At 38.6% G+C, this 27,168-nt stretch overlaps 3 protein-coding genes across 3 annotated transcripts; 1 reads left to right on the forward strand and 2 right to left on the reverse strand.

Annotated features, from left to right (window-relative positions):
* Window positions 1–613: 613 nt before the first annotated feature.
* On the reverse strand, window positions 614–11,083 carry LOC137171715 (zinc finger protein 841-like). The gene is given in 7 exon segments (XM_067575779.1): window positions 614–2,943; window positions 3,612–3,788; window positions 4,965–6,095; window positions 7,931–8,108; window positions 9,399–9,508; window positions 9,511–10,539; window positions 10,791–11,083. Coding segments are annotated over 7 exon segments (3,891 nt in total). The 5' UTR covers window positions 10,963–11,083; the 3' UTR covers window positions 614–1,849.
* Window positions 11,084–13,596: 2,513 nt separating this feature from the next.
* LOC137200750 (zinc finger protein 664-like) lies at window positions 13,597–16,357 on the reverse strand. The gene is made up of 2 exons (XM_067615401.1): window positions 16,059–16,357; window positions 13,597–15,305 (listed from the first exon to the last, which is right to left on the reverse strand). Exons 1-2 carry the CDS (start codon window positions 16,228–16,230, stop codon window positions 14,335–14,337), a joined length of 1,143 nt encoding a protein of 380 aa, XP_067471502.1. The 5' UTR covers window positions 16,231–16,357; the 3' UTR covers window positions 13,597–14,334.
* A 2,415-nt stretch (window positions 16,358–18,772) lies between these two features.
* On the forward strand, window positions 18,773–26,255 carry cenatac (centrosomal AT-AC splicing factor). The gene is made up of 11 exons (XM_067615402.1): window positions 18,773–19,067; window positions 19,802–19,968; window positions 20,389–20,487; window positions 20,579–20,645; window positions 21,336–21,398; window positions 21,787–21,854; window positions 21,961–22,075; window positions 22,180–22,210; window positions 23,698–23,799; window positions 24,287–24,419; window positions 25,475–26,255. The coding sequence occupies exons 1-11, from the start codon at window positions 18,951–18,953 to the stop codon at window positions 25,593–25,595; spliced, it is 1,083 nt and encodes a 360-aa protein (XP_067471503.1). The 5' UTR covers window positions 18,773–18,950; the 3' UTR covers window positions 25,596–26,255.
* The last annotated feature ends 913 nt before the right edge of the window (window positions 26,256–27,168 follow it).

Here is a 27,168-nt window from a genome sequence, read left to right on the forward strand (position 1 = left end):
GAAATACTGCTGCTAATAGAAATATGAATGATGCAGTAATTTGAAGAAGAAAAAAAGGTAAGTTTGATAAAACTTGATGGCATTGGAGTCAATGAATGAGAGATGTTATACAGTCAAATGTGAAGATATAGCTGTTTCAGTATTGTATTCATTCATTTTAGTTAATAGAGTTTCAGTTCAATGGTTTGTCCTGATTTGAGATGAACTTCAAAAATGCAGCATGTGATTCTTCACTTATGTGGGTTTTGTTTCATTCAAATTTGTATGCTAAAATCATAAAACAGTGATGTCAGTCACTCTCAAATGTAAATTTTGACTTCTTTTTTTTCTTCAAAATTTTATTTCTTAAATAGTGTATAAAACAGCAGTAAAAAAAAAACAGCCATTCATTACACTTTAGAGATAAAAAGTAAGAAATTAAAAAAATAAATGACAACTTAACATCAACCATCACAATGGTAAACTGATTTGTTGCTAATCATGAAACATCTGTCCTGTACCCGAGGAGACAGAGCTGAGGACTCGAACGCTGTGTGGAACCCAACCAATTTCATAATGAATGTAGAACTTTGTGCCAGAGTAGGTAGACAAATGAACACTCCCAGATCATATGTACAAAACATCCAACATTTATTGTCATTCATTAACTCCATCATATGAAGCCTAGACAGTGTCCAGTAACATCCTTGTCAAATTTTATACTGAATACATTCCCTCCTAACTGCTCTGAAGTGTTTGCCCACATTTGATAATATCATTAATAATTTCTCATCATCAATATTACAACCAAGATCCCTTTACCAGATCCTCTGAACATTGTTACTTGTATCACCAAGTGCAAATGCAATACCGTTAACTGGAAATATTTTCAGGTTTCCATTGTCTCCAAGATTGCATTTCTCCATTAAATTAAAAAAAATAAATAAATCAGTATTTCTATTTCCTCCTTTTGGTTGCAGTTGTTTCCATTATGTCATCCTTTTGCCTATTTTTATTTCAGGGTTAAACAAGAGAGAAGCTTGTTTAAAATTTAACATTGCTACCAACCTCTGGATTTTACTCCAAATACTCCTGGAATGGGACAGGAAAGGATTTGACCTTAAAAAGTTTCTTTACTGCTGTGACAGAATATTGATTGGGTGAAAGAGTAGAGCAAGATTCTCCTTCTCGCTGGAGGTATAAACGATGGGTACGCATAAAAAAACATGCATACAACACATAAACTTGCAATTTATGAACACAAATCGTCTGGTGAGAACATGCGAACCTCATGCAGTCTTCAGACCTGGGGCCTGATGCATAAAACTGTGTAGATTCATGACGAAAACTGTGTGAACACAAGTAGACAGAAACATGGATTTATGAAGCTCTGTGTACTTGTGGTTTTGTTTTATAAACCCAAAACATTGTGGAACTAGGTGCATGTGCACAAGCCTCATTTCCACTCCTAGAATTAGCCATAACTGGTTGAAGACATGGCCTTAACTATTTTCATATCATACGGCTGCCTGCTCCAGCAGTATTTAGACCTCTAAATGAAACAAACAGGAAAGAAGAAATTATGTTTCACCAATTGTGTTGTACTGGCAAGGTTCTCCAGCAGCACCGGAACAGCTGCCATTACACGTGAACATTACGAACATTACGGTTTTGCAAAGGTACAGCTTCTAACCTGTGTGGGTTCTCATGTGGACCAACAATACATTAGTAAATCTGAAATCTTTCACACATTTCGCAAGAATATGGCTTCTCATCTGTATGTATTGTTTTGTTTTTTTATCAAGTTTAACAAGTGACCAAATCTTTTCCCACAGGTGTTGCAAAGGTACGGTTTCTCACGTGTGGGTTCTCATGGGGACCAATAACCCATCATTACATCTGAAATCTCTCCCACATATTTGCAAGAATACGGCTTAGCATCTGCGTGGACTGTTAAATGAACATTCAACGCCGATGTCGAACAGAATCTCTTCCCGCAGGTGTTGCAAAGATAAGGGTTCTCACCTGTGTGGATTGTCAAATGCTTTTTCAATCCTGACCTTTTACAAAATCTCTTCCCACAGGTGTCACAAAAATATGGCTTCTCACCAGTGTGTGTTCTTTTGTGCTTTGTAAAGTTTGACGAGTGACCGAACCTTTTCCCACACGTGTTGCACATGTACGGTTTCTCACCTGTGTGGGTTCTCATGTGGACCATCAAGCCATCATTACATCTGAAATCCTTCCCACATATTTGACAAGAATATGGCTTCTCACCGGTGTGGATTGTTAAATGAGCGCTCAGTGCTGATGCTGAACTGAATCTTTTCTCGCAGGTGTTGCAAACGTACGGCTTCTCGCCTGTGTGTATTCTCTGGTGTCTATCCAATTTGGACTTGTACTGAAAAGTTTTCCCACAAGTGTTACATTTTAAAGACTTTTTCCATTTCCTATTACTGTGAATCTTTAATGTGGTAGAGTTGTATTGACTGTTCGTGTGACTGTTGCTGTTATGATGTCTCCTCTGTGGTTTTGTCTCTGTATTTCTAGTTGATCCTGAGTCTCCTTGTTTGCCTCCTTTGTGATCTTGGCTCTCAGCGACATGAGAGTTGTGAGGGAGGAGCTGGTTGTCACTGTTTGGTTCTGGTACCACTAAGCTTTTAATTGACATGCTGACAACATGCTCTTTCTCTGTTGCACTCTCAGTTTCATCAGGACTCAAGTCCAGAGTCTGATCTTCACCGTTGTCACTTTCCTCACAAGTAGGAGTCAACATAAAGGTTTCAGTCTCCTGCTTCAGTACCAGCTGCTCTCCCTCCAGACTGGTGCAGAGTTCCTCCTGTTCCTTTTTAATCTGTGGAGGCTCTGGGTCCTCTTGGTCCAGACTGGAGCTCCTTTCCTGGTTATAGAGCTTCTGGTCAGCGAGAACCTCCTCCTCCTTACAGACATGTTGCTGTGGGAGCTCTGGAGGGACAAAAGGACACAAGAAGTAGGTAACTAATGATGATGATAGTGAAACACACATTGAGCAAATAAACAAGAGTCTGTATTTAAATGGAATATTTGTAACTGACACATCAGACTCCCCCAAAAGCTGAAAGAAAACTAATTTCTTCCCCTCAATACTAAGAATTAAATTGACTCCACTAAGAATTAAATTGACTCCAAAATGCACTGCATATTTATCATTCACAGATAACCTCCTGCGTCTCATTTATGTTCATGTCAACCAGCAACAGTGAGTTTTCGGTCTGTTCTGTAGATCCTGAGGTCACCACTGTTTCAGCCCTGCTTCAACCTAGCCCTATTTATTTTTGGTCCCCCCTCCCCCACACCCCCACCACCACGTCACCACCACACTTAGACTTGTCAAATCTTTATAATTATAATCTAGTCTAGATATGACAGGTCTAAAGGTTAGTCGGTGTAATCAGTGAAATTGACATTTTTTAAGTTTTTCACGAATTTGAAACTGTTTAACTGGGTCTCTAGAGTCTTCTTGATAATCTAGTCCAGATTTAACACGTGTACTGGTTTTTGATCTGGACCTGGTCCAACTGTGGTCTGGATGATGAAATATTAGTGAAATCGCCCTCTATTCAGTTTTCATAAGCTTTTAAGGTTTTACAAACCTATCCTGTTTAAAATAATTTCTGGTTTCCAAACGATATCCAGCAGTCTGCGCTGACGATCAATCTCTTCTTCGTACTCCACGATAGTTTTTTGAAAAACTCCGAATATTTCTTCAGCAGCAGCAGTTAGTCGTTCATTGATGAACTCTCTCAAACACTGAACTGAAGACATTATCGCTTAATTACACGTTAAACATTTAACTGTGCTGCCACTGTGCCGTTACCTTCCAGCTAATTTAATGTATATACCATATAGTCATGATAAATACGCCGGTGAAGGGACTAGCCTCTGTTGTTTACTTCCGCTGGGTGTCACGCTCGCTAAGTTCCGACAGTGGAAGTGAGGTAGCATTTAGTTCCGCTTTAAACTTTTTGCATTTTATTCAGTGCTTTAGTGCAAAATCTCAGCAGCAGGGATGTAATGTTACATCTACTCCGATTCATTTCACAGGGAAATGTGGAACATCTTCTATTCAGCTATATTTAACTTGCTGCCGTGGTTCTAAGTTACTTCACATGACATGATAAATAAACATTGGTGGAATAAGTATCCGCATTATTTATCTCACTAAACGTGGCAATGCAACAGTGTATAAATACCCCTGTAGTCAAAATGTCAGTTAAGTAAAAGTACTGAGGTACTATTTGCAAAACACATTTGAAGTCCCATGCCTGTGTCAGTCTTGTATTATTTTTCATGAATCATTAACGCACACACAGCATTTCTATATGATGCAGCTAGAAGAGGTGGAACTAAATTGCATGAATGGACTAAAAACTGCTCTATTTGTGTCTGAAATATAGTATATGTAACATCAAATGGAAGTACACCTAGCACGAATACTTAAACATTGCAATTTTTACATAACCTCCCACAGGTGAGCTGAAATACCAAAACACTGTTTGCAAATGATTTTATAGGTTATATGTGAGAATATCAGTGTGAATAACTGGTGTTATTAAAAAAGAAAAAAAGTTTATTAACAAAATTCTTTGACAGCAGCATGCAGCACATCATCTACAACTTGTGTTTGTGTCATCTATGAAGCACCAAATCAGAAAAATGACATGCATCGCTGACAATAAACAACTTCATGACGCAAAGATATTGGTACCTTGTATACACGGTGAATAATTTACATTCAATTACAAAGATGTAGCTGTTGCAAAAGTGTATTCATTTCAGTTATTGAACAACGGCCCATAGCAGTTTCAGCTTTATTGTCCAGTTAATGGATTGTTCTTTATTACTTTTCCCACTGGTGCTGCAATTATGTGCAATTATACCACTACTACTCCTACACTCTCATGTAGATTGAGAAGTCACTAAAAAGTCTTCATCTCTCTGTCATGTTTTGCAAGAATATGGCTCCTCAACTATGTGAATTCTCATGTGTCTTTTCAATTCTAACATTCGGTAGAAACTTCTCCCACAGATGTTGCAGTTATACGGCTTCTCACCTGTGTGGTATCTTCTAATGTGGACTGTCAGGTCACTATTAACTCTGAAACCTTTCCCACATATTTTGCAATCATACGGCTTCTCACCCGTGTGGATTCTCATATGCCTATTCAATACTGACTTGTGACTGAATTTTGTCCCGCAGGTGTTGCAAAGGTACGGCTTCTCACCTGTGTGGGTTCTCATGTGGACCAACAGAGATGAACTTAATCCGAAAACTCTACCGCATGTTTCGCAAGAATACGGCTTCTCGCCTGTGTGGATTCTACTGTGAATTCTCAAACATGACCTATTCAAGAATCTTTTCCCACAGGTGCTGCAAAAATATGGCCTCTCACCTGCGTGGATTGTTAAATGAGCGTTCAATGCTGATGCTGAACTGAATCTTTTCTCACAGATCTTGCAAACGTAAGGTTTCTCACCTGTGTGGACTCTCTGATGTGTGTGCAAATTGTATTTGCGCTTAAAAAATTTCCCACAAGTGTCACATTTTAAAGACTTTTCCCCTGTATAGGTGTTACTGTGAATCTTTAATGCGGTAGAGTTGTCTTTACTGTTAGTGAGACTTTTGTCAAGTCTTGTCTGTGGTTTTATCTCTGTATTCCCAGTTGATCCTGAGTCTCCTTGTTTGCCTCCTTTGTGATCTTGGCTCTCAGCTACATGAGAGTTGTGAGAGAGGAGCTGGTCCTCACTGTTTGGTTCTGGTACCACTGAGCTATTAATTGACGTGTTGACAACATGCTCTTTTTCTGCTGCACTCTGAGTTTCATCAGGACTTAAGTCCAGAGTCTGGTCTTGACTGTTGTCACCTTCCTCACAAGTAGGAGTCAACATGAAGGTTTCAGTCTGCTGCTTCAGCACCAGCTGCTCTCCCTCCAGACTGGTGTAGAGTTCCTCCTGTTCTTCTTTAATTTGTGGAGGCTCTGAGTCCTCTTGGTCCAAACTGGAGTTCCTTCCCTGGTTACAGAGCTTCTGGTCAGCGAGAACCTCCTCCTCCTTACAGACATGCTGCTGTGGGAGCTCTGGAGGGACAAAGGGACACAAGAAGTAGGTTACTAATATGATAGTGAAATGCACATTGAGCAAACGAACACAAGTCTGTATTTAAATGGATAGGATACAGGTGCGTAATCACCACATGAAAATATTGGGTCCTAAAAACTGGTATTTTAATGAAACTGAGTGGAGCTTAATGTGGAGCGTTGAAAGGGAGGGGGAAAAATATGGTGATTCACATAACAAGACGCATACAGGCCATGAATGTAGTTCAGGCAGTAAATTTACTACTACTGTTACTACAGTAAGCAGAGCAGTTTCTGGGGCTGTCTCTAGTGTTTCAGGCTTTTCTCCATATTTCAGCACAGAAATCGGTCCATAATAAAAATTGCAGAAAGTGCAAACTCCACAATCTGCATGGCTTTAGTTAGCAGAGGTGCACACACACCCAGTTTTCATAAATCACAAACCAACTGTCATGTATTTTGATTCTTTTACTTTTCTCTAGTATTTCTCATCTATGACATATCATATTGAAATGTCCATCAAAACACAACTATTGGTGTGAGTCAGGCAGGTTTAAAACGTGTTAGATGAATTCATCTTACAAATAATGTTGCTTAGGTGTCACCGAATGTAATGGGGGATTTTGCAGAAACATCAGTAGAAGCACTGATGCAATTAATGTTCTGTTCTGCTCTGTAGTACCAGTCAAAAGTTTGGACACACCTTCCCATTCCCAGTGTTTGAATTGTGTTCTGAGACTGGAGTTATGGGGGTGAACTTTTTAGCTGCTGGTACAAGTAGTATCTCTCCATTCATAAAGTTTTAGGTTTATTTGTGAAGAATTGTCTATAAGATTGTTGCCTCCATCTCAATACTGTGGCTCCTCAACAAACTTATTTGTTAATTAGGTTGATTTTCTACCTAAAATATGATGACTATAAATAATCTAGTGCACCCCACCATGGTGTAGACAGTTCCATATATCATATTAGATATTCAGACATCTGGTAAATTAATCCCCAATAATTTTTGAGTGAGATTATTAATCCTCATCAGATTTGATGTACGTTACAGAATAAAGCTTGACTGATGCTGCACAGGTGATATTTTACCTCACGGTCCATGGTTGAGGTATAGTGCTTTGGAAACCCTGCGTGAGTCAACAGCATACAGGTAAAAATGACGGGCTGAAGTTAGGGACCGTCTCTAAAGTGTATGCAGCGTAGTCAACCAGGTTTTTCAGCTTCTCCCCCCAATAAATGTCACGTTGTTTTGTAGATATTTCAAACCACCATTATGCTCATCTCTGAGCCCACCCAACACCTGCACATTCCCTATTTTTAGATTAAAACCATGAAATGTAAACTAATAAAGTGTTACAGCATTTTTTTTTCTTCCAACGTCTTACTCATTTTTAGTCTGAGACTTCAAATCATGTTTGTGTTAATGTGGGCATCATCCTACTGGATGCACAACCTCCAGCTTTTTTGCATGGCGCCAATATAATGCATTATATTGTCTCATGGGTCAAGATCATGCAATATGGCGCAATGTGCTATTATAGACTGTTTTTCTTAATACTAGTGGTATATAATATAGCTTAAGATTGGACTTGAATTTCGTTTAGTGAAACTTGCGAAGCGAAACTAAGTTAAAAGAAATCCCTCATAAAACCATCTCCCACCCCATTTACTATTCTGTCATTATTCTTTCATCCTGCAGTTAACCGAAGATAAAAAGACTGTTTTCAGTAACATCAACCCTCCCAATGTCTGACTGAAGATTTCGCCCTTGAAAGGATATGAGTCAAATTCTTCTGTTTGTTTGTTGTTAAAATCATTAAGATTTTACAAACCTATCCCGTGTAACACAACTGTAGGTTTCCAAACGATATCCAGCAGTCTGCGTTGACGATCAATCTCTTCCTCGTACTGGACGACAGTTTTTTGAAAAACCCGGAATATTTCTTCAGCAGCAGCAGTTAGTCGCTCGGTGATGAACTCTCTCAAACACTGAACTGAAGACATTGTTGCTTAATTTCACGTTAAACGATTAATTGCGCTACCATTGCAACGTTATCTTCCAGCTAATTCAAGACATGTATGCAGCTCACGCCGTTTGCTTGCGTTGTTTACTTCCGCTGGGTGTCACGCTCCTGAGTTCCGACAGTGGAAGTGACGTTAGTTCCGCTGTCAACTTTTGCATTTTCATCAGTGCTTCAGTGCTAAATCTCAGCAGCAGGGATGTAACGTTACATCTGCTTCGATTCATTTCACAGGGAAATGTGGTACATCTTCTATATTGCTATATTTAACTTACTGTCATGGTTCTAAACTACTTAACCTGAAATTATAAACAAGTAAACACTGGTGGAATAAGTATTCACATTATTTATCTCACTACACATAGCAATGCCACAGTGTATAAATACCCCTTCAGTAAAAATGTTAGTTAAGTAAAAGTACTGAGGTACTATTTGCAAAACACATTCAAAGTCCCATGCCCTCAGTCTTGTATTATTTTTCATGAATCATTAAGGCACATACAGCATTTCTATATGATGCAGCTAGTAGAGGTGGATGGAGCTAATTTGCGTGAGTGGACTAAAAACTGCACTTTTTGCCTCTCAATTACACTGTAGTATAGTATGTGTAACATCAAATAGAAGTACTCCAAGTGCAAATACTTGAACATTGTAATTTTTACAGAACTTCCAGCGGGTGAGCTGAAATACTAAAACACTGTTTGCAATTCCTCGTATAGGATATATGTGTGAATATCAGCCTGAGTAACTGTTGTATTAAAAGATAAGGAATAAATAAAAAATAAAAAAATAAGTTTATTAACTTTTTTTTTTATAAAACCATGTAGCACATCATCTACAACTTGTGTTTGTGTGTCACCTATATTTCAGGAATATATACAGGAATTTGAAGGAAACATACTGTTGCTAACAGAAATATTAGTACAGTAATGTTAGTTCATCAAAACTTGAAAGGCATCATTGACAATAAACATCATTATCCTCTCATTGTCCTGTTGATGGATTTTCTTTTACTTTTCCAACTAGTACTGCGATTATGTGTTTTTTTCCACTTGTGTGTGTTCTTGTGTGTTTTGTCCATGGATCACTACAACTGAATCCTCTCTGTTTCACAAATACAAAACTACTTGATCATTTGGAATCTCATACGCTTTTGCAATTCAGACACATGGCAGAATATCTTCCCCACACATGTTGCAATAGGTTATTCTCACGTAGATTGTCAAAAACAACTCCTCATGTGTGTGATTTCTTGTGACTTTTCCGAGTCGAACATTCAATAGAGACTTTTCCCACAGGTGTTGCAGTTATACGGCTGCTCACCTGCAAGGTATCTTCTAATGTGGATTGTCAGAATCGCTATTATTTCTGAAATCTTTCCCATGTTTTGCAATTATACGGCTTCTCACCTGTGTGGATTCTCATATGCGTTTTCAATACTGACATATGAATGAAGTTTTTCCCACAGGTGGTGCAAATGTGCGGCTTATCACCTGTGTGGATTCTCAGATGTGTTTTCAATCCTGACATTTGACTGAAGTTTTTCCCACAGGTTTTGCAAAGGTACGGCTTCTCACCTGTGTGGTTTCTCATGTGGACCAACAACCCACTACTACTCCTGAAACCTTTCCCACATATTTTGCAAGAATACGGCTTTTCACCTGTGTGGATTCTCACATGCCTTTTCATTACTGACATGTGACGGAATTTTTTTCCACAGGTGTTGCAAGAATACGGCTTCTCACCCGTGTGGATTCTCATGTGGACCACCAATGATTTACTCACTCTAAAATCTCTACCACATGTTTTGCAAGAATATGGCTTCTCACCTGTATGTATTCTCTGGTGTCTATCCAATTTAAATTTGTGCCCAAAAGCTTTCCCACAAGTGTCACATTTGAAAGACCTTTCACTGTTATTATTGTTTAACATAGTAGAGTTGGGTTCATTGTTCATGTCACTGTCGCTTTTATGATTTCTCTTCTGTGGTTTTGTCTCTGCATTTCCAGTTGATCCCGAGTCTCCTTGTTTGCCTCCTTTGTGATCTTGGCTCTCAGTTACATGAGAGTTGTGAGAGAGGAGCTGGTCGTCACTGTTTGGTTCTGGTACTACTAAGCTTTTAAGTGACATGATGACAACATGCTCATTCTCTGCTGCACTCTGAGTTTCATCAGGACTCAAGTCCAGAGTCTGATCTTCACTGTTGTCACTTTCCTCACAAGGAGTCAACATAAAGGTTTCAGTCTCTTGCTTCAGCACCAGCTGCTCTCCCTCCAGACTGGTGTACAGTTCCTCCTGTTCCTCTCTAATCTGTGGAGGCTCTGGGTCCTCATAGTCCAGACTGGAGTTCCTCTCCTGGTTACAGAACTGCTGGTCAGGGAGATCCTCCTCCTCCTTACACACATGCTGCTGTGGGAGCTCTGGAGGGACAAAAGGGGGAAAGGGTGAAGAAAAGAGGCAGACATCCGCGCAAAGTAAGTATATGAATCATGTGTTATTTTCTAGTGTTGATATCTTCAGTATTGCTCTACAATGTAGAAAATAGTAAAAATAAAGAAAAACCCTTGAATGCGTAGGTGTCCAAACGGGTGCCTGTTACCTTTAACCACTGCGGTGGCATAGAAAACTGACTCATCTGTTTATGCTATTTAAATATTAAGCCTTTACAAACCTATTCTGAATAACTTTATTTCAGGTTTCCAAACGATATCCAGCAGTCTGCGCTGACGATCGATCTCTTCCTCGTACTGGACGACAGTTTTTTGAAAAACTCGGAATATTTCTTCAGCAGCAGCAGTTAGTCGCTCGTTGATTAACTCTCTCAAACACTCAACTGAAGACATTGTTGCTTAATTACAAGTGAGATGTCTCACTGTCCTGCTGAGAGACTTCCTGAAAGCACAGGACACCAAACAGCTAACGCAATTAGTTCCTGTGTTGTTTACTTCCGCTGGATGCTGCAATGTTAAGTTCCGACAGTGGAAAATGTAGTTCCGGATACAATTAAACACGTTTTAAGCCAATAAGCATCAAGGTTAATCAACGATCGACGAGTTTTCTCATATACATATTTTTATTTTATTTTTTATTTAATCTTTGTTTAGTCAGATTAATTCTAATTAATTATAACATTAATAATATCTCTTTTCCAAGAGGGACCTAAGAACAAGAAACATTCACAAGACAAGAACACAATCAGTAACAGAAACAACACAATTACACAATCAATTAATGAATAAATAAAAACAGTTACAAGAATCATAGAAAACACAAGATAGTAAAGCTTTAAAATCTCTAAGAGGAATGAAAGACTGTAGTTTGAGGGCAGTTTGCAGTTCATTCCATTTAAAAACTGCATTGTACCTGAAACCAGTTCTGCCAACATTAGTGAGTACATGTGGGATATCTAAGGTTAAGTAGTTACTGGATCATGTACTGTAGTTACTAGATTTAAATGAAAGAAGAGATGTGAGGTACAGACAGGTGACAAATTAAAGGAAAAACCAGTACAGGTCTGAATGCTTGACCCCTACAGTGAGGGGATCTGGTGGCTCTGTTATGCTCTTGGGGGACTTTTGCTGGCATGGTTTGGGTCCACTTGTCCCTTTAGAGGGAAGGGTCACTGCAAATCAATACAAAGTTGTTCTGAGTGACCAGCTTTATCCTATGATGAAACATTTCTATCCTGATGGGAGTGGTCTCTTCCAGGATGACAATGCCCCGATTCACAGGATACGAGGGGTCAGTGAATGGTTTGATGAGTCTGAAAATGATGTGAATCATATGCTATGACCTTCACAGTCACCAGATCTCAACCCAATTAAACACCTATGGGAGATCTTTGACTGACGTGTTAGACTGCTTTCTCCACCACCATTATCAAAACACCAGATGAGGGAATGTCCTGTTGAAGAACGGTGTTCCTCAGCTTTGGCATTTATTCTACAAGTCTCAGGAACTCTTCTGGAGGGATGAACACAAACTCAAACCACCCTGTTAAAATATCAACAGATAACATCGTTCAAGTATTTGTACAGAAAAATTTTCCCATCCCACCCCACCCCCTCCAAGTGTGTAGGAGAACCTTTGGTGGCCATGAAACTCACAAAAAAAGTGACAAACGCAACATATGTGACAAATGTGACAAATGTGAAAGGCCCTCTCTAGAGCCAGTGTTTGGTTTTTCTTTTCTGGGCTACTGTAGAAATATGAATTGAAATATGCAACATGGTGGGCGTACCATGTAGGTATAAAGGGCTCATTCTAAGGAAACAGAAACACAACTATCCCTATTTTAATGGGATTATACACTACTTAAAACATACTTGTGAATATTATATTGAATTTCTGCCAAGTCTGTTCCGGTAGATGCCACTAAATCTTACACACTGGTCCTTTAAACAACTTTGAGAGCTCTACCAAACCTAACTGGAAAATTACAACTGAATCGATTTATCATGCGGCTACACTTGTAAAAAAGGCAGTTTAAGATTTTTCTACAGACAATTAAAATCCCTACATCAGAGACCAATTTTCAACTTTAATAATGGCTTCCTGGACTTTCTGTTCAATATATTCTATATCCTTCCTCTTAACCAAATTGCCCCATCACACAGATGATGGGGCAATTTGGACTTACAGTACCAATATTTGGACCGTTTATATATATCACTTATCATAATTCAGAGTAGAAGGGGGCTTATACATTACCTCGAGGGGTTCCATTTTTGACCAACTACTCCTCTGAAAATGAATTCCCAACACAAACCAGAACAGACATGTTCCACTTTCAGTTGTTGGCACTTTAGGACTTCTGTGTTTATTAGTAGCAGAAAAATGTACATCAACCTTCATTTCACAGGTACATTTTGTACTTTTTATGTACAAATACATTTAACTTACAGCCATGGATTCAACAGAATGATTTTGCATAAAAATAATGGCAGTTGTTGTTAGATATTCATCTTAAGTACAATCAATTCTACAACAGTAGTACCCATGCGCTGAAAATGTTAGTAAAGTAAAAAGTTTAGATGACCATCAGCAAAATATACATAAAATATTAAATATAATAATGAATGCACTCCTTCCCCAGAATGGCCCCTTTCAGCATAATTTCTCTAGATCATTAAAATGTAAATGCATGCACTTTTTAATGTAGTGTTAGATAGTTTAAAGTTCCCCTCGACTAAAAAAATATGTTTAACACCAGAAAACTGATTTCACATTCATCTGCTTAAAGTGGAAAGTTTCTCTGTGCTCATTGAAAGTCAGGTTTTAAAGGGTCGACCTATGAACATGATTTGTGACATTAAAACTAGTTTTAAAGCTAATCCTGGTCAATCATTCAACTTACACAAGTGTGATGTGGAAACTTGAAGTCTACAGTGAACATACACTGAGAATAGACTTTACAGTGAAGTAGGAGACATGTTGTATCCAGCAGTTAAACTTTTAAAATAAACAATATTTGCATATTCATAGATCCTAGATTTTTAATGAGAGAGAAGGAGTGGATGTAATGTTAAGGATTTTAAAATAATTGTGGCTATAGCTGTCATATAAAGTACAGTATAACAGAGCAAGTATAACAAGTACAAGTATGAAAGTACAATAAGTGCATTATTTGTTTCAGAAATGTAGTTAAGTATTACAATACTGCTTACATGTCGACCATTTTTCATTAAAAATGTGATGCTCTTTTCTGTTTTTACTGTTGTCTCCTGTCCATCAAATTGTATCTCAATCAGCCTGTTATGTACTGATTGCACATAAGGACCATGAACAAAAACCACAAGACACCAGTTGTTTGAAAAATTCACATCAATAACATTTGGCAACCACTACTGAGCACACTATCAAACAAACATCTTCCACAGTTTATAGGAATGATATTGCTCAAACATACAGTCATGTCAAAGGGTGAAAAACAACAAAGATTATTTGCAAAACCTTGGTGGAACTGTAAGCAATGTTCTATTTCATGGCACTGAGGTAATTTGTTTTAAGAAAATTAGAAATGTTCATTAAGAAACAAAGATGCTGCTACTTAAAGACTGTGCCATCACACATCTTTTCACCAGTGGGTCCTGGTGTGTTTTGTAAAGAAACCACTACAACTGAATCCTCTTCCACATTTTGAAAGCCCCCTGAGGCAAATTTGTGATTTGTGATGTTGGGCTATATGAATAAAAACTTACCTGACTTTACTTGGACTACACTGAATCCTCCATTTCGCAAGCATACAGCTTCTCACCTGTATGACATCTTATAACATGCTTTGTCAAAGTTGCCTTCTGACAAAATCTTTTCCCACAGGTGTTGCAAAGATACGGCCTCTCACCTGTGTGGGTACTCATATGCCTATTGATTGATGATAAGTCACTGAATGTTTTCCCACAGATGTTGCAGGGATATGGCCTCTCACCCGTGTGGATTCTCGTGTGCCTTTTCAATTTTGACCTCTGACTGAATCTTTTCCCACAGGTGATACAAAAGTAATGCTTCTCACCTGTGTGGGTTCTCATGTGGGCCAACAACCCACTATTATATCTGAAATCTCTCCCACATATATCACAAGTCTTTGGTTTCTCACCTGTGTGGACTTTCAGGTGTTTATGCAAATTGGGCATATACTTAAAAGTTTTTCCACATTTGTCACATTTTAAAGGCTTTTCACTTTTGCAGGTATTATTGTTCATCTTTAACATAGTAGAGTTGGGTTCATTGTCAGTGTGACTGTTGCTGTTATGATGTGGTTTTGTGTCTGTATTTCTAGTTGATCCTGAGTCTCCATGTTTACCTTCTTTGTGATCTTGGCTCTCAGCTACATGAGAGTTGTGAGAGAGGAGCTGGTCGTCACTGTTTGGTTCTGGTACCACTAAGCTTCTCACTGACATGATGACAATATGCTCTTTCTCTGCTGCACTCTGAGTTTCATCAGAGTCCTCAGCCTGACCTTCACTGTTGTCACTTTCCTCACAAGTAGGAGTCCACATAAAGGTTTCAGTTTCCTGCTTCAGCACCAGCTGCTCTCCCTCCAGACTGGTGCAGAGTTCCTCCTGTTCCTCTTTAATCTGTGGAGGCTCTGGATCCTCTTGGTCCAGACTAGAGTTCCTGTCCTGGTTACAGATCTGCTGGTCAGTGAGAACCTCCCCTTCCTTATAGGCATGCTGCTGTGGGAGCTCTGGAGGGACAAAGGGAAACAAGAAGTAGGTTAATACTAATGTGATGATAGTTACCTGCACACTGAGCAAACAAATACAACTCTGTATTTAAACAGATAGGATGCAGGTACGTAATCACCACGTGGAAATCCCCCAACCCCAATATTTTTAATTGACACAACATCAGACTCCCCCAAAAGTTGAAAGAAAGCTAATTTGTTCTCCTCAATATCCAGAGTTATATTGACTCAGAATGTTTATCATTCACAGAAAACCTTCTGTGTCTCGTTCGTGTTCATGTCAACCAGCAACAGTGAACACAACAGCTGAGTGTGGTGAGTGTGTGCCAAAGCTTTCGGTCTGTTCTGTAGATCCTGAGGCCATCACTGCTTCAATCCTGACTGTTTTGAACCTAGTTCTGCATAGCTTTGGTCCTCAAAACTGGTACTTTATGTTTTATATATATCATATTTGTGAACTTTTTAGCTGCTCATAAACCAGAGCCTCTTTTCTACGGGTCCATTTAAAGAGTCAGTTCATCCCTTTTTTCTCCCATATCTCTAGTAGTATTTCTCCATTCAAAAAGTTTAAGGTTTACTTGTCCAGGTGAAGAACTTTCTCTAAGATTGTTGCCTCCAACCTAGTACACCTCCACCCCCATAACTTACCCACATCATCCCACCCAATGTCTAACTGACGATTTTGCCCTTGATAGGATATGAGTCAAATACATCTATTTGTTTGTTTTTGGAGATTATTAAAGTTTTACAAACCTATCCTGTTTAACTTTATTTCAGGTTTCCAAACGATATCCAGCAGTCTGCGCTGACGATCGATCTCCTCCTCGTACTGGACGATAGTTTTTTGAAAAACTCCGAATATTTCTTCTGCAGCAGTAGTTAGTCGCTCGTTGATGAACTCTCTCAAACACTCAACTGAAGACATTGTAGCTTAATTACACGTTAACCATTGAACTACGCTACCGTTACGCTGTTATCCTCCAGCTAATTCAATACATATACGCAGCTAACGCGGCTAGCCTGTGTTGTTTACTTCCGCTGGGTGTCACGTTCATAAGTTCCGACAGTGGAATGTTCCGTTTTTCATTTAGAGCTTGAGCGCTAAAATATCAGCAGCAGGGATGTAACGATACATCAATTTTAATTACACACGTGTAATTATGACACATTTTCTATACTGCCATATTTAACTTACTGCCGTAGTTCTAAGTTACTTTACAGGAAATTATAAACAAATAAACATGGGTGGGATAAGTAGTCACATTTTTTATCTCACGAAACGTAGCAATGCAACAGTATATAAATACTCCTGCAGTCAAAATGTTAGTTACGTAAACAAACATTGGCTATTTTGAGGAATCTAAAGTATGAAATATATTTTTGTTTATTTAACACTTTTTTATTTACTACATAATTTTTATGTGTCGTTTCATAGTTTTGATCTCTTCAGGATTGTTCCATAATGTAGAAAATTGTAAAAAGAAAGACAAACCTTTGAATGAGTAGGTGTGTCTGTACATCTTTAACTATTGTGGTGGTATACATCTGACTCAAATAACAATAAATAATATTGACATGTAAGTGAAGTTTTTCCAAAAGGTGTTGCAAAGGTACGGCCTCCCATCTGTGTGGGTTCTCATGAGGACCAACAACCCAATATTAAACCTGAAACTTTTCCCACATGTTTCACAAGAGTACAGCTTCTTACCTGTGTGGGTTCTCTAGTGTCTATTTCCATGACATGCTGACAACGTGCGCTTGGTCATGCTTCTAGCTGCTGCTGGAGGGACACTCGCCCAGTGTTCATGCCTCTAGGAGTGGGGTAGAGGGACACTAGCCCAGTATCCTTGCCTCAGGGAGGTGAGGGGTGGAGAGGTACTACCCCAGTGTTGATGCCTCAGGGAGGGGAGGTGGAGAGGAACAACTAGCTCAGTGTCCATGCCTCTGGGAGGGGAAGGGGAGCAGTGCACTAGCCAAATGTCCAATTTTGATTGGTTGTCTTGTTTGTGGATTTTTTTTTTTCCTTTTTTTTAGCTTTTCCCTGAAGTGCTGTATTTATGTTGCTCTGCTCATGTGTGGGCTCTTGTGCATTCAATCCATTAACCACTATAACTGAATCCTCTCCAGCGTTTCACAAATACAAAGCTTATTGCTTGTGTGGACACTAATATGACTTTTCAACTCAGACATATTTTCCCACAGGTGTTGCGGTGTAGGTTCTTCATGTGCATTGTCAAGTGACCACTAAGTCTGAAAGCTCTCCCTCATGTTTTGCAAATATACGGCTTCACATCAGTATGAATTCTCAGATGGCTTTTCAAGTCTGGCATCCCACAGAATCTTTTCCCAGGGGGGTGCAGGGGTGCAGTTTCTCTCCTGTGTGCACTCTCATGTGGATTTTTAAGTAACCTCTATGTCTGAAATCTCTCCAACAAGTTTTGTAAGAATGTGGCTTATCACCGGTGTGGATCTTCATGACTTTTCAATATTGATGTGTCATGAAAGCTTTTCCCACAGAGGTACAGTTTCTCACCTGTGTGGATTTTTGTGTGGATGTGCAGCCCACTACTACATCTGAAAACCCTCCCACATGTTTCATAAGAATATAGCTTCTCACCTGTGTGGATAGCATTCAATACTGACATGCTGACAACATGCTCTTTCTCTGCTGTACTCTGAGTTTCATCAGTACTCAAGTCTAGAGTCTGATTCTTCACTGTTGTTCCTCCTGTTCCTCTTTAATCTGTGGAGGCTCTGGGTCCTGTTGGTCCAGACTGGAGTTCCTCTCCTTCTTACAGACATGTTGCTGTGGGAACTTACAGAGGCCCTGATGTGTACATATCATTTTATGTAGCAGCTACAGTCGCGGTGAAACTATTTTATTTTCCCTATTTCACATCCAGTTGGATAGTTTAACAAGGTGTCATATTTTATGAGCTCATAATGTTTTTGTATGTAAAATTGTATTTAGCAAAGTAACCATAGCTGTCAAATAAGTTATATAGTAAGAGTAAAAAGTATATTTGGCCTCTGAAATCAAATGAAGTAGAAATATACTGTATGTGACATGAAATTCAAGTATTTAAAGTACAAATACCTCAAAATTGTACTTTTTTTATTTTAGTGTTCAAAATTATATTTTCGTGTGGCAATTACATGCAATCTTTGCCATCTGAGATTGATCAATATGGTACTTAACTGTACAGTACTTGAGTAAATGTACTTAGTGACATTCTACCACTGCATATATGCACCTGACTGTTGTTTTAAGACAGACTTGAAAAACTGTGAATCTATTATTTAACTTTTTTGATTTGCTACTATCCTAATGTGTAAAACCAACAGTCATAAATGTACACAGATCCGAACGCAAAACACTGAAAGTTAAGCAACACTTTCTCTAATCAAGTTAACTATTGGCATAAGGGTCGGAACAGTTTAACTGTCTGCTTCAGAGGGGAAACATTATCGTGACGGAATAGCTTCCTGTAATTACAAGCGCTAACCTGTGTTAGCTTCATCACCCGAGTACATGGATTAGCTGGGAAAGAAGACTCCACAAAATATATCGAAATGTTTGGTTTTTGCTCAGGTCATGCATTAACTCAGCTTTAGTGTATTTTCGCGTTCTTACATACTTTCTAAATGGGTGCGTATTACTGTGCCATATGTAGGCAAACAACGTTCACAGGAAAGGGGCACATCTTCGGAAAGAACCACCAAAGCAGACTAAGAGTAGTTCTTCTTAAATTCTTAGAAAAGGTAAGTAGGTTAATGTCAACTGCAAGTTATAACTTTCTTTCAGTATTTTCATTTTCTTCCATCTTGCTGAACTTGACGTATTTGCGTATTAGCTCTGATGCTAACGTTAGCTGTCAAAATCAAAATGCTTGAAAAGTTTTAACCCACTGAAATATGTTATTGTTTTGGGAGTGAGTTAACATTTACAAAATGACCACTGTGAGGTGCAAGCATTAAGGACATTAAATATGTTCTATATATATTCATTCTTATTCCCATGTGTATTTATTATAAAGCATACACCCACAGTGGCACAATGGTTTTCAGTAAGACTAGAATAAATATTTGCACACTTCATTTATACACTTTAGAACACTGTACTGTATATCATATATATTTATATTTTTGAACTCCTTTTTTATTTTTATTTACTTTACAGTTCCTCATCTGTTGTCTTTCCTGCTATATCATGGAAAACGTCCCCATCTTATCTCAGTTTATGTGTATGACCAGTGCTGACCTCATAAGATTGCATTACCAATTTGTTTCACTTCAATAATTCAGTGACATAAAAAGAGGTGGAAAAAAATACTAGAAACAACACCACACACTACAGCCTCCAAAATGATCTAAACAGCATTTTAACCTTCATGAAGGTAGGATTTATCGCAGGGCTGTTGATACAGACTGCATTAGTTTGAATTAAGAGTGTAACTTTTATGTTTCCTGTGTTTGTTTCATCCTCTGTCTCCCAGGTGAAGGAAGCCCGCCGAACACTGAAAAAACCCCAAGTAGAAAAGTTTGATTGCACTCAGCACAAGGAGACATTCTGGTGCTACTGCTGTGGGCTTGAAATTGAAAGAAATGTTACGGACGGCAACATGACTGTGCTGTATGGAGGCTTATTGGAGCACATGGCCACGTGAGTTTCATTTAAGTAGCTATTATTTACTGTATCTTAATTTTGTTTTCACTGATGTCCTGCTTCATCTTCACCCAGTACAACCACAGGATGTTCTACACAGAGCATGCCACGGTTTGAACAGTATCCTTGGTGAACAGAAAAAAATGTGTTTGTGGTAGAGACTACACATGTATCCCATAAAAGTATATGATCAAAGATCTTTTTCCTAACGTTAGCATGAGCAACATGATATTCTTTTTTGGTCATCTTGAGCTTATACTTCAATTGAGATGCAGCTCATTTTGCTCAAACTAACAACTATTTATCTGTCGATTTGACAACATTTTCATGCCGGTGCTTTTGTCCTGATGAATTTTTGTGATAAACTGCTTTTGTCTTCTGGTCGCTGGTTGACGTTTCAAATGTATCTGGTTTCAGCCCAGAACACAGAAAGAACACACACAAGTTCTGGTGGGACAATAAGGCCGACCCCAAGCTCAGAGACAAGGTCATCATCACAGAGGAGGAAACTGAAAGGTAGGTCTGGTGAGCCAACAGTCTACATGAATAAAGTTTATTTGGAGAATTGACAGATTCTCTGAAAGGATCATTGTTTGTTTTTGTTTAGGTTTAAAGATGAGGTGGCAAAAGTGTTGGAAACATTTGTGGAGAAGGAGGATGAATTCATTAAACAGGTAATGCAAAACCACTCTTTTTTTAAAAAAGAAATTAAATCCACATTGACCTTGAAGACAAGTTAACTAGACTAAGAGTCTGCAGCCATGCTAGTGGCTCTGTGAGGCTGTACTTACAGTAAGCACAGCGGTGCTTAGAGCTAAATGCTAACATCAGCAGGCTAGCATACTCACAAAGATAATGCAAACATGCTTATGTTAAAGAGGTCATCATGTTCACCATCTTAGTTTAGCATGCTAGCCTGCTAACATTTGCTACTTAGAACTAGGCACAAAGTACCGCTGAGGGGCTGATGTCATTAATTTTGCAGGTATTTGGTCATGAACCAAAGTATTGGACAGTTTGAAATTTCATGCTAGATGAAAAGTCAGGAAATCACCAAAGTTAATAGAATTCATCCTTAGAGTGACATGAATGTGTCCATCCAATTGTTGTAGAGACATTTCACTCAAAACCATAAATGTCATCCTCTTGGTGGCACAAGAGAAGTAAGGGGATCAACTTCAAAGTCATTAACATCTGAATCAAAGTGGACCAAAGTGGTGGACCGACCAACAGACTCTCACTGCTACCCCTCAAACCGCTAGCATGGCTAAAAAGTGTCCTAAGGATTATTTGATTTTAACCAGACTTTAAATCTGGTGATGGTAATCAGTTTTTATTTCCTGTTTTTCTTTTCATGGCTTCAGGAAGCTGATTACATCCGGGCCCAGGAGAAGCATCGTCAAGAGGTCCTTCAGTCTCTTTTAGAGGTTTGTTTTCCAACGATGCAGTGGCAGTATCCATTACTGTGGCCTTAACTGTCGTTTTTCATGATTTTGTGTTGCGTGTAAGATGGGAAGTGCCACCATTTTGTAGCTAATTATTGTATCTGCCAAAGTAGGTAACCAGCGATCCTTAATTTGCCTCATCAGGAAAAGTGAAAGTTTAAAAAGGATTTTAGTTGCAAACCTAGATGGAGATGATGAAAACAGATGGAAGTTGGAAAGGCAAAAACAGACATGAATAGAGAGAGATTTATGTTACCATTTAGGGTAAAGTATTGTGTCAGGATTGTGATGATAATAGCTGAGATGAGGCATGATTAGTAGTCAGACTTCCTCTATGAACCACTGTTGGCTTTTCCTGAATCAATATCAGCGTGACGCAGAACCAGAGTCGTCAAATGGACCCAACAGCACAGACATGTCTGCAGACGATGCTATCAGGTAACACTATGTCTACTTGCATTTGTATCATTTTTGCATTGTATCATAAAAAGCACTTTAAATGACTTTTGTTGGTTTGGGGCTCATCTTGTTGTCTTGGGAACAGCTCTCAATTCACGTCTCAGGGATCAGACCAGCAGGCGGGGAGCAGCTTTGTTGACTCAATGGTTGAACTGCCGTGGGCTGCAACGGGACAAGGACTGACTTTCATAGGTTATCAGGTAGATGGAAAGCTCTTATTAGTAAGGTGTTTCAGATGAATTATTGATTTTTGTTTTTCTCTACATGCAAACATTTCACTTTTTTTCTTTTTTCTCTGTTACAGGATTCATCAAACAGTGGAAATGTTCATACAGGTAATCTATTAATTCATGTAACTGTAAAATACCTCCATTGAAACATGCGTTCAAATGACACTCAGGAGGGTTTGATCTACTCATCAGAGGCTCGTTCAAGTAACTCCAGCAGATCATTGCTTACTAAGTAGCATTGTGATTGTGGGAAACATGGCATCAGAACTGAGTGAAACTGTCAGAAGTCAAATTGTTATTCAAAAGCAAAGACGGGCTTTTTCAGTGCCAAATTGTGGCTAGGCTTGCTGTAGATGCAGAGTAGGGGTTTCTGGCACAACTTCACCTACTTCCAAGGTGCACAGAGAAGGGGAAGGAAGTCTAAAGAGGTCAAAACTCCAGCAACACTTGTAGTATATAGAATAACTTTATTGTTAGACCAATGCATCATAAAACACATTACAAGCAACATTTAAATAGAGTAGGTTAGGTATGAAGTAAAAAGGTAAAAAAAACCCAAAAAACAAACAAAAAAAAACAACCAATCATGTACATCCAGACACATATCATCCATGGGGGCATCTACAAAGATGGATTGGGTATATGGTCATGTGGCTTCAAGCCAATCGTTGTCCCAGACTGGCAGAGAGTCGCAGCTAGACTAAAGGTTTTTAAGGGGGCAGTACATGGAACTCTAAAACCCTTTACAGAAACTGGATCAGTTGTATCCAAGGCGCAATCAGACCAAAAGTGACCACACCGTCAGAAGATCAATGCATCAAGCGTAGTTCCCTGAAAGATAGAGAAACAGCTCTATCACAGATAAAGAATTTGCTATATAAAGAACACAAGACTCCAATCAAAAGCAAAAGTACTGTCAAAAGAAGGCTGTCTTGTAGTGGTCTCAGAGGACGAGTAGCAGTTTCTAAACCACTTCTCAGGAGGGGAAACAAGGGCAAACGCTTGAGTCGGTTAAGAAATACTAGCATTTCACAGTGGACGGCTCTCCACTGTGAAATGCAAGAACTGCTTGAAGACCAAAGAAGACCAAGGAGTCCTGACTGTCATGGACTTTCCTCCACAGTCCCCTGACCTCACCCGTATTGAACATTTAAGGGGGGCACTTGAAGACTGAGAAAGCCAATCATTCAGACATCACAAGAAGCTCTTTGGAACATTGTCAAATCATGCTGGGATAACATGGGTCATGAGGTTTGCACAAACTTGTGGAGTCCATGCCAGTTTGAGTGCAAACTGTCATTAAAGCAAAAGGGGGACATACCAAATACTGAGATATTCTGAAATTCATGTATATTTTTCAAAGATTCAACTTTTCACTCAAATTGTTAAACTAATATTATCATTTGTAATGAAAAAATTGAGTGTTGCATTCAAAACAAATGCAAAATAGAAGCATCTTGACTAGTGAGGAGTCAAGAAACTAGTTAACATTTACTAACTTCCTGTTGTGTTTTCCATGCCTCCCAAAGCTTGCACAGAAAACTCATGTCTCTTGCATGTAATTGATGAGCAGTACGTATGTTGATTCGAAGGTGCTGTTCCTCCTTGGCTCCAGGATGATCCTCTGGAGGGGACCTCTGGAGATGCAGCACATCTGGAGATTGGTCCATCACTCCAAGAGTTCCTCAAACAGAGTAAGAATCACACACAAGAGAACTGGTGTTGTGTGAATTTGTCAGCTAAGCATTTTTTTTTTTTTTTTTTGCTCAAAGATTAGTTCCACCCTTGATAATTTCCACGAGACCCATGAAATTGTGTTTTATTGGTTGCTGTAACATCACTTGTGATAACCAGGAATCAGTGATTTATGATATGTCTTGTATTCTGCTGTTTTTATGATTTCATATGCTTAATGACTTATTTCATTTGTTGCAATTTGTTGCGAAAACACAGCAACAAATTCAAATTTAGGTACTACTACTTTTTTTTTTTTTTTTTTTTTGAGATTATTGCGCTTCAGCAGTATCAACATATTGGTTCCCTGATCCTCACCTTAGTTAGTCTTAATGATATAGATTATATCCATGTGCATTTATGGAGACAAACATTGAGGAAAAAAACAATCAAAATCTCACAAAAATTGGTGTATAATTTTAAATGGCTTCATCTGTCTTTCTCCAGAGGAGCAAGAGAAGCTGAGGAAGCTTCCACCCAACAGAGTGGGGGCCAACTTTGATCACAGCTCACATACAGACGCCAACTGGCTTCCCTCTTTTGGCAGAGTGTGGAACAGTGGCCGACGCTGGCAGTCCAGGTGAGATCACAACACTGACCCACAACACCTGAGACTAGTATAGAATGATTATAAACCAAGATTCTTCTCAGTCTGTTCCCTACATTTTTACACACATACAGTCCTTAACTTGAGGTTTGATATCCTGTATGTCTGTGTGGACAGAGGAATGACTAATTTGAGAGCTATTAGGAAACATCTCTATTTCTGGAATATAAAATATGTATGTCTGGTAAGTTTGTCTGCATTATCAGCCACTTTAGTAGATGATCATCAGTATGCATGGAAACCTATTGCAGCAACATGGGATATGATAGTTAATTCTGAAGTGTTTCTTAAGGATTAAATATTTTTTCACACAGTGCATATTTATTTTTTTATAGAGATGCACTCTTCCTGTAGGCTTTTGCATCTTTGATGTTACTTTTTCAGTCTCATTCATGCTGACAACACCCCAAATGACACCAGTTTGGAAAAAAAAAATTTGGATGGATATGCAACATACTATTATTTATTCATATAGCTGCAAGCTGCATTCTCTCTTGCCGGATGTCAGCTGAATAATATGTGTATGTACAAAATAGATATTTAGATCTTGATATATACAAGTGAGACTGTAAGCACACTGCAAAGAGACCTTTTTATCTACAAGGTGCTGATGGCCTTCAATTACCTTGCAGCTCACACCGGTTTCTAAAAGAAAAAAGTTCTGTGCATGATGGTCACCTGCCAAAGTGGCCAGTGATTTAGGCTAACAGAAAACATTGTTTCATTATTCTGCTGGCTAGAGACGACTTTCTTGTAATTTATTAGAGGTCACCATGGCAGCAGCACAATAATTGGTATTTTTTAGTATCCCAATAGTGTTTTAGCACTTGCTAACTCAAGAAAGCTGCCAAAACGTAAATACTAAACCACTTTTTTTGTCAAATACATTTTGTTATATTGCAAATGGCTATTTTTCATCTGTTGTCCCTGGCTAGACATTAAAAGGGCACATAAAGTTTAGATTTTTGGCTCATTAGATAAATTTCAATGGTTTCTGCATGCAAATGTGACTTCTTTTTTTTTAACAGGCACCAATTCAGACAAGAGGAAGGTCAGAAGAACAGACAGAAGAGGAAGAGGGAGCACGGCACAGAGGGCTCAAAGAAAGCAAAAACGACTGAACAGCCAACAAATTCTGACAACACTTAAAACGGAGTATGGTGTATATGGTGTGTGGGAATTCATTAGTGAACAGATGTATATAGTTTGCAACATGTGAACGAGGTGTTAAACTGTTTCTGAAGTGTTGTACTGGGTAGAAATGCTCAGGCTGACGAGTGTGTGTGTATATGTGGAAATTGTATGTAACCTTTATAACACAATTTGAATTGTAAACACATTTTTCAGTAAAAATATTAACTTAGTATATGAAGCAGCGCCTTTTGGTTATGTTTATGTAGAAAATTACCTTTTGATAATCACATTTTTGTATAAAACTGCCTGGTCCAACTTCATAACAGCATTTCCAAAATTATTTATCATATACCAACACCCCGAGGCACACTTATAGATTTAAAACAATTAATCAATGGATTGATTGAGGAAAAAGTCCTCATTTGAAGTACTTTTCCTGCCCAGATTCTCCCAGCAATTCCAGGTTCTGAACAGCAATTTTCTGGATAGACTAAAGATCTGAGAAAATATGACTTGGTGACTTGGTGAGTAACCAGCAGGGGGCGCCAGCCATTCAACTAACAAAGACACCTGCTGTCTGATGAGAGAATTGACATGAAGGCAGTTTATTGAAGCCAATATTTGGAGAACATGATAAAAACCTGAACTGTAGTATCCATTTTTGAGGATGTATGTCCCTATGTGGCAAAAAAGATAGCACTTAAGTGATTTAATAATGTTAGATTTTTGACTTTGAGTGATTTTTCCTCTCCTCTGCCAGTATTATATTGTAAACCACCCTTAACAGTAATACACATAATGAGAGCAGCAGTTCTCCATGTTTCCAAGACAACCAACAATAAACACGTCTGTCTTGCTGTGAACCTGAACACCAAATGATTTCTTTCATGCTTTCATTTCCCTTTTCAGATCACGTTAGGTCTGGATAAGGCTTAAAGGCTGCATATGCAAATGTGTGTCACTTTGAGATAAGATTTGATAAGATATGTGAAAACAATTATAAATGTTCAAAAAAGTGCATCATTTATCTTTTTCTAAATAGAATCACCATTTTAGATGTGGCACTCTCTAAAATTAGAAAGTTCAACTTGTTTTCTAATCCTTTATTCTAGAAAGAAGGAAGTTGATTTCTTTGAGTAAAGCCTGTGGTGACGTGTGTGTAGGGAAGCAGACACTCTTCAGGGACGTTTCTGGTCTCCAGAAAGGAAATAAAATATGGTCGGGTAACAAATGAAAAATATTCTGATAACGGGACTTCTGATAAGTTTCCTCTGTTGTGTACTTGTGCTTGCACTGTGGGCACTAAAATAGAGAATCCACTTGATTTGTCATGTGAAAAAGGCATTTTTATACTCATGATACATGGAGCAGGGGCCCTGGAAAGCCTTAAAATCCAACTTTTGTCTGCATGCATGTTTAACTACTGCTGTTCTCTTAAATTCATCCATGTTGAGGGACTATTTTGACTATGCAGAATTTTGTGGCGCAGAAAATGATAAGAAATCACTTGATTACCGGTTTTGTGATAGGTTTGATAATTTGGTTCTCATTTCCTGCAAGATATGCAGCACAGCACATCTAGGATAAA

This window comes from Thunnus thynnus, chromosome 2 (genome assembly GCF_963924715.1).
Source record: "Thunnus thynnus chromosome 2, fThuThy2.1, whole genome shotgun sequence".
NCBI classification, from domain to species: Eukaryota; Metazoa; Chordata; class Actinopteri; order Scombriformes; family Scombridae; genus Thunnus; species Thunnus thynnus.